Here is a 7000-nt window from a genome sequence, read left to right on the forward strand (position 1 = left end):
AACTGCAAAATAGCTACAGGCTGGTGCATGCCTAAGCAAAAGAGGATGAAAAGAAGCAGGCTGAAGAGGGAAAAGCAAATTACAGCAATTACCAATGAGGCAAATGTGAAAAAGAATGACAGGCAATCAAACAAGAAAGGTGTGGGTGGAAAGTGAAGAGTAGTGTAGACTTATGACCAGTGCCCGGTCAGTACATAAGTGTCCACACATCTCCTGAGGTTTGTAATTTGTGTCAGGGAGAGGGGTAGATGGGGAAGTTGAATGCCAGAAATTAAGGTAGTACCTTCATAGTCTGGTATCTTTCCTCCTGGGTTACTCTTTCTACTTCTGCAGAAGAGCCATCTTCCAAAATCTCCTGCCCAAGAGGGATGACAAAAAAAACCAAAACACAGCCTATTTGAAACAAATTTCCATATAGCACCTGGGCTAATTCTGACTTCAAGGCACTGACTTTCTATGCAAAGCACACAACTTGTAATACAATCATGCTGAAGGCAGCTACTGGGAGAGCCCACTGAAAAGGTGCATAAACACTGCCACCTTGTGGCACAAACCACATGTCAAGGAATGAGCACCATTATTCACAACAGGATACATGCACATGCTTAGAGGTCCCTCCCCCACAGAGGCCAAGGGAAGACAATTACTTTATGTGATACTATTTCCTCATGGATAAAGGGCAGAAACCCCCTCACTATGAGCCTGTCCTGTAAAATTTACTTAAATTATATAACATCGTTCCAAGTAACAAATTCCATGAATTTATTGTAAAATCTATTTTTCATCTAGGGATATAATTTTTTTCTGAAAAATGGCAGGGCCTAGAAAGGGAAACTAGTTTTTTTTCTTACACATAATGCTCAGAGTGGTGTTTCACTTATGCCCCTTCTGCAGGGTGTTGTGGTGGTGGGATCTGTGCCAGGATTCTCTGGACCTACCCCATTGTGTAGTCTCTCATCCAGGCACTGGCTCTTGGCTACCCAAATACAATGCTCTTTAAGCTATATGGACAGGAAACAGCGAACAGCCAGCTTGTTGCCATATACTCTTGCCAAGGGTTGTGTACCCAATAACTCTAGATCTTAACTTGCGGACATGAAACTATGTGATATACAAGAGCTTCCTGCAGAACAGTTCTTATTGGCTCATCCAACACATTTTGTTTTGTCATGGCTTGAACCTGTTAATGGGCTTCTTGGAGGACAGGAACCTCTACATCCATTTGCCAAAAGGAGTAATTTTCATTAGATGCTGTGAAGAAAATGTATTGGATATTTCCCTGTTTTAATTATGTCTGAAGTGCATTGCTCCTATTTGGCTAGCGGATGGTGCATGTTTATGCTTAAAGCTGTTATAGGGAACAATGTTCCTTTTCCTTTACACAAGCAGGAAGCAAGCAGCAGTATCAAATCTTGTTGACTGGCCTCTGATTGGCCCAGGAGCTCATCTCCTTTAGAGTACTGGATTTTGCCTTCAGTTTTAGCCGGGGGGAGGGGGGGACAACAAAAAAACTGATCTTTGTTAAGGCTCTGTGAACATTACAGTGGGGGAAATAAGTATTTGATCCCTTGCTGATTTTGTAAGTTTGCCCACTGACAAAGACATGAGCAGCCCATAATTGAAGGGTAGGTTATTGGTAACAGTGAGAGATAGCACATCACAAATTAAATCCGGAAAATCACATTGTGGAAAGTATATGAATTTATTTGCATTCTGCAGAGGGAAATAAGTATTTGATCCCCCACCAACCAGTAAGAGATCTGGCCCCTACAGACCAGGTAGATGCTCCAAATCAACTCGTTACCTGCATGACAGACAGCTGTCGGCAATGGTCACCTGTATGAAAGACACCTGTCCACAGACTCAGTGAATCAGTCAGACTCTAACCTCTACAAAATGGCCAAGAGCAAGGAGCTGTCTAAGGATGTCAGGGACAAGATCATACACCTGCACAAGGCTGGAATGGGCTACAAAACCATCAGTAAGACGCTGGGCGAGAAGGAGACAACTGTGGGTGCCATAGTAAGAAAATGGAAGAAGTACAAAATGACTGTCAATCGACAAAGATCTGGGGCTCCACGCAAAATCTCACCTCGTGGGGTATCCTTGATCATGAAGAAGGTTAGAAATCAGCCTACAACTACAAGGGGGGAACTTGTCAATGATCTCAAGGCAGCTGGGACCACTGTCACCACGAAAACCATTGGTAACACATTACGACATAACGGATTGCAATCCTGCAGTGCCCGCAAGGTCCCCCTGCTCCGGAAGGCACATGTGACGGCCCGTCTGAAGTTTGCCAGTGAACACCTGGATGATGCCGAGAGTGATTGGGAGAAGGTGCTGTGGTCAGATGAGACAAAAATTGAGCTCTTTGGCATGAACTCAACTCGCCGTGTTTGGAGGAAGAGAAATGCTGCCTATGACCCAAAGAACACCGTCCCCACTGTCAAGCATGGAGGTGGAAATGTTATGTTTTGGGGGTGTTTCTCTGCTAAGGGCACAGGACTACTTCACCGCATCAATGGGAGAATGGATGGGGCCATGTACCGTACAATTCTGAGTGACAACCTCCTTCCCTCCGCCAGGGCCTTAAAAATGGGTCGTGGCTGGGTCTTCCAGCACGACAATGACCCAAACATACAGCCAAGGCAACAAAGGAGTGGCTCAGGAAGAAGCACATTAGGGTCATGGAGTGGCCTAGCCAGTCACCAGACCTTAATCCCATTGAAAACTTATGGAGGGAGCTGAAGCTGCGAGTTGCCAAGCGACAGCCCAGAACTCTTAATGATTTAGAGATGATCTGCAAAGAGGAGTGGACCAAAATTCCTCCTGACATGTGTGCAAACCTCATCATCAACTACAGAAGACGTCTGACCGCTGTGCTTGCCAACAAGGGTTTTGCCACCAAGTATTAGGTCTTGTTTCCCAGAGGGATTAAATACTTATTTCCCTCTGCAGAATGCAAATAAATTCATATACTTTCCACAATGTGATTTTCCGGATTTAATTTGTGATGTGCTATCTCTCACTGTTACCAATAACCTACCCTTCAATTATGGGCTGCTCATGTCTTTGTCAGTGGGCAAACTTACAAAATCAGCAAGGGATCAAATACTTATTTCCCCCACTGTATATATGTCCTGATCTTCCCAGGTACTGTTTAGATAGGGTTTTCTAATTGAGCCATTTTTCAGGTACTTCTTACTGTTTGCTATTTTTCACATTTTTGTTCAGTGTTCAATTTTTATGAGAATAAACAAAATTGTTTTATTTGCTCTGCTTGTCTGGACCAATAAAGAATCCTGGTGGTTTGAGTGCTGGGTCTGTGAGTGCTTTTTGGAAACTATGGGACCATTGTGGCCACAGTAACCTAGAAATCACTGGAAATAATTTGAGAGTGGGAGACTTGCCCAGAGGCGATTGTGACCCAGTCGGTGGAAGGAGGGTGCTAGTGTACAGTACAAGCGGCAGGTGCAGGCAGACCTTTGTGCTTGGGATTGACCCTCTAAGCAGCCACGGGTTAACCCCAGGCGGGTGGCTAGGCATTTCGTGACAGATGCCAACATGCTTGAACTAGAAATGATATACGTCTTGTGATACAGCTAAGTTGGGGGGCATTTGTTTTCCTGGGGAAGGTAGGGGTAAAGCCAGCTATCAGCTAGAGTTAGCGGTACTGTAGTAGGGAGAATGGACAGACAACCAGCGAAGAACAAGCAGTAAATTTCAGTTTCTGCTCAGGTGATGTTATGATCAGACCCTGGGGACAAATACTCCTCCTCCCTCCCCCCACTTAAAAGTATTACCGTAAAATAAATTACCTGGACAACTCTTTTTGAGTGCTCCCCAAAGCCTGGCATCCTACTTAGCTCCTCCATGGTGGTGAGTGTGCTGGGCAGTGACCGAAGCACTGATGCTGCTCTGATGAATGCCAGACTCCGCCCCTCACTGCCACAGAATGCTGCCTCCTTAGCTAGGGTTTCCAGTGCATCCTGAGTGAGAAGCAAAGCAGAGAAGTCAGCTCATGGTTGGGCACTGGACAGACTGAGTTGAGTTGACCACATGGTCGTTATCTGCTAACATCTATTACTTCTTGCATCATCCAGTTCCACTTGAAACTCTCCTTAAAATACATGCAATGAATAGACTATTTCTAGTTCTCCGACACACAAATAGGCAGGCAAGAGGGTGAAGTCAATTTCATTAACTTCTTACATTTTATTAGCGAAAGCTACAACGGAGACAAGCAACCTAGAAGCACTCCTTAAGATTGGGTAATGTTCTGCTCCTTTACTCTATGGCATACCAGTTGCACTATATTTACTTCTTGAAGACCATGCAATTTTAAGCTGGAGATGCAGTTTTTCCTGCATTAAAGCATGGGATGATGATATTACAGGGAACAGGCAAAACAAATACAAGACAAATGGTAAAATTAAGTAAAATCAATCCAACACACCCCATAATAGACATTACTCAAATACATTTTTTTTAAATATCCAGATGACAAAGGATATAAACTAGCCTTAAGACACCAAAGATCCTTATACCTCAATACAGATCTTAAATAGATGAGCAAACAGAGAGAAGGGTCCAAGTAGAACCATGTCTGATTTAAAGAAGTTTTCTAGGTATAAAGATTTAAGTTTAATTGTACACTCAGGAGTTTAAGGTAAGGTCAGCACCCAGCTTTAAGTGCCACTTCTTAATATAAAACAATTACTGTGGGGTACACAACGAAAGACACAGATCAATAAATATAAAATAGTTAAGCAGAGCCACACTACACATCTCCCCAGTCCATCTCAAAGTGTACAGTATCATGATCTTATGATGGGAAGAGAGCTTTTAGTTTCTTCCTAAAGGCCTGGTGGTTTGTTTCCCCGTCTCCACTCAGCCTTCCATACAAACAGGATTACTCCCTGGCACCCTTAACTAGATCACAAGGGTACAGTAGGTGATCTTAATAGTGAGAAATACTGCTTTTGTTACAATCCTTCCAATGTATGCAGGCCGACAGCCAAAGGGGTTTATAGTACTAATCTTCACTTGCCAGGAAACATGTGACCACAGAGAGGCCCGTCTTACCCTTTTCTAGAGGAATGATGTGCAAAGGGGAGCAGGCCCCATGTACGTTACTCACTGTAAAGACGTGATTCCTATTGGTCAAAGGGGTCCTACGCAGACAGCCATATGTTGCAACCAAGGATGACACAGCAACATCTGAATGCATTTGCACCTGCAGTGTGCAAAGTAACAGCATTAGCTCAAAAGAGCAAAGTAAATCTTGCCTCTCCTCCCTCCTGCTGCACCCACATTTTTTTTTTACACTGTACCCAGTGCCACCACCCCCCTCAAAACCCCCCCCCCCCCCCAAGAACAAAAGTAAATAATCAGCACACTTCCAGCACTTCCCTCCTCCTGCAGATGGCATTCACACCCTATCCAGGGCCTCCCACTGCAGTCAATGCTCACACCACTTCCAACAACCAGAGCCTGACTGCTCATCACAATCTCACAGCACCCAAACCCAGCTTCTGACCTCACACTGATCCCAACACGCTGCACTTTCACACTACCACCAATGCTCCCACCCCCCAGTTGGTGATATGCCACTTCCAACCCCCACTCCACCCAGTCCATTGGATCCCATACTCCCTATACAGCTGGTACCTTTATTTTTTTCTCTCTATTCCCCCTAACAGCCAGTACTCATCACCTCTTCCAAACCTTAGCCTGTGCTCTCTTCTCAACTCCCCCTACCCCAAAGTCATCAATTACACACAACTCCAAGCCCCTACCCTTCCACCCCCAACCCAACCCAGTACCTCCATTTACCCAATGTTCTTACATCAGTCCCAGAACCCCCCCCCCCACACACATCCAGTCAGTGCCATTATACCATTCCTAGTGCCCAATCCTGTACTCAAGCAGTCCTACAGAACCTGTGCACACAACTCCATGGCTCTTCAGGAGTTTATTTACCTCCAAGAGATGCCTGGGTTCAATCTTCACAGGCTCTCCGGCTGCCATGCACTCTGTAAACCAGCTGATGTGGAGTAGGATGGGGGATCTGCCTTCCTCTCGCTTTGCTGGCTGTCCCACCAGCCACTGCATCACCTCTGCTCCGGAATTGTGTTCCGCTATCACATGAGTCACCCTCTCGCTTTGGAGAGAAAAGAAGCCAAAAAAGTGATCTCAGAGGCAACACCATGCAGAATGTTATCACACTGTAACCCAGTGAATATCAATTATCCTCCCATTGGTCCGGTAGTGTGCACAAATCTATGCGAGAGTGCACAGATAACATAAGTCACACAGGCACAATGGCAGCAAAACATTCCCGCCTTAAAGACCTTAATGCAGACAGGGGAGGATTCCTACCCCAAAGGGCTTACAGATACCAGAACAGAAAGGTCTTTATCTCAGTTCTTAATAATTAAAAAGAGAAACTACAGGCCTAGAGGAAGAACTAGACAGACATGTTTGAAGGGTGTGGATAACTTGGATGCCCTAAGGAGAATCTGAGGCAAGAAAACTAGTCACAATGTCAATGGTCATTTCCCTTGCCTTACAGCCGAGTTATGCTCTGTGGTTAATCACAAATTAAACCTATGGTAGGAGTAGGTGATGTTAGGAAGATTTGAAAGTTTCAAAATGAATGCCTGCACAATGAAAGCTAAATTTTCTGGAGATACTAGGATTGGTGGACTCACCTGTATGCTTCTTCAACACAAAAGCCTTTCCTTCGGGCCAGTGCAGTAAGGAAACTTCTACGGCTGGACCCCATTTTCCGTTCCACCAGGAAAAGTCCAATGTCAGGGAACTTTGTGGACTCCATCCCATCTCTGGTGGGGCCCACTGGTAACGAGGGCCGGCTTCGCTTCTGAGGGACCAGGGACATGATGTTGGGTCCAGAACAGCCACTATCTTGCAGGAATTCTCATTTTTGGAAGGATGGCTCTGCTACCTGCAGGCCAGTGCTATGCACTGCAAACAT

At 45.1% G+C, this 7000-nt stretch overlaps 1 protein-coding gene across 2 annotated transcripts in view; it reads right to left on the bottom strand.

The window, feature by feature from the left end:
* The window catches only part of POLM (DNA polymerase mu), a 49756-nt gene extending 42756 nt beyond the window's left edge, over positions 1-7000 (bottom strand). For both annotated transcript variants that reach the window (XM_030201677.1, XM_030201676.1), the window contains exons 1-5: positions 6717-7000; positions 5986-6166; positions 5144-5239; positions 3822-3992; positions 284-355 (exon numbers count right to left, since the gene is read on the bottom strand). In XM_030201677.1, coding sequence (XP_030057537.1) covers positions 284-355; positions 3822-3992; positions 5144-5239; positions 5986-6166; positions 6717-6904 — 708 coding nt within the window. In that variant the 5' untranslated portion in view covers positions 6905-7000. The remainder of the gene's footprint in view (positions 1-283; positions 356-3821; positions 3993-5143; positions 5240-5985; positions 6167-6716) is intronic.

This window comes from Microcaecilia unicolor, chromosome 4 (assembly GCF_901765095.1).
Source record: "Microcaecilia unicolor chromosome 4, aMicUni1.1, whole genome shotgun sequence".
Classification (NCBI taxonomy): Eukaryota; Metazoa; Chordata; class Amphibia; order Gymnophiona; family Siphonopidae; genus Microcaecilia; species Microcaecilia unicolor.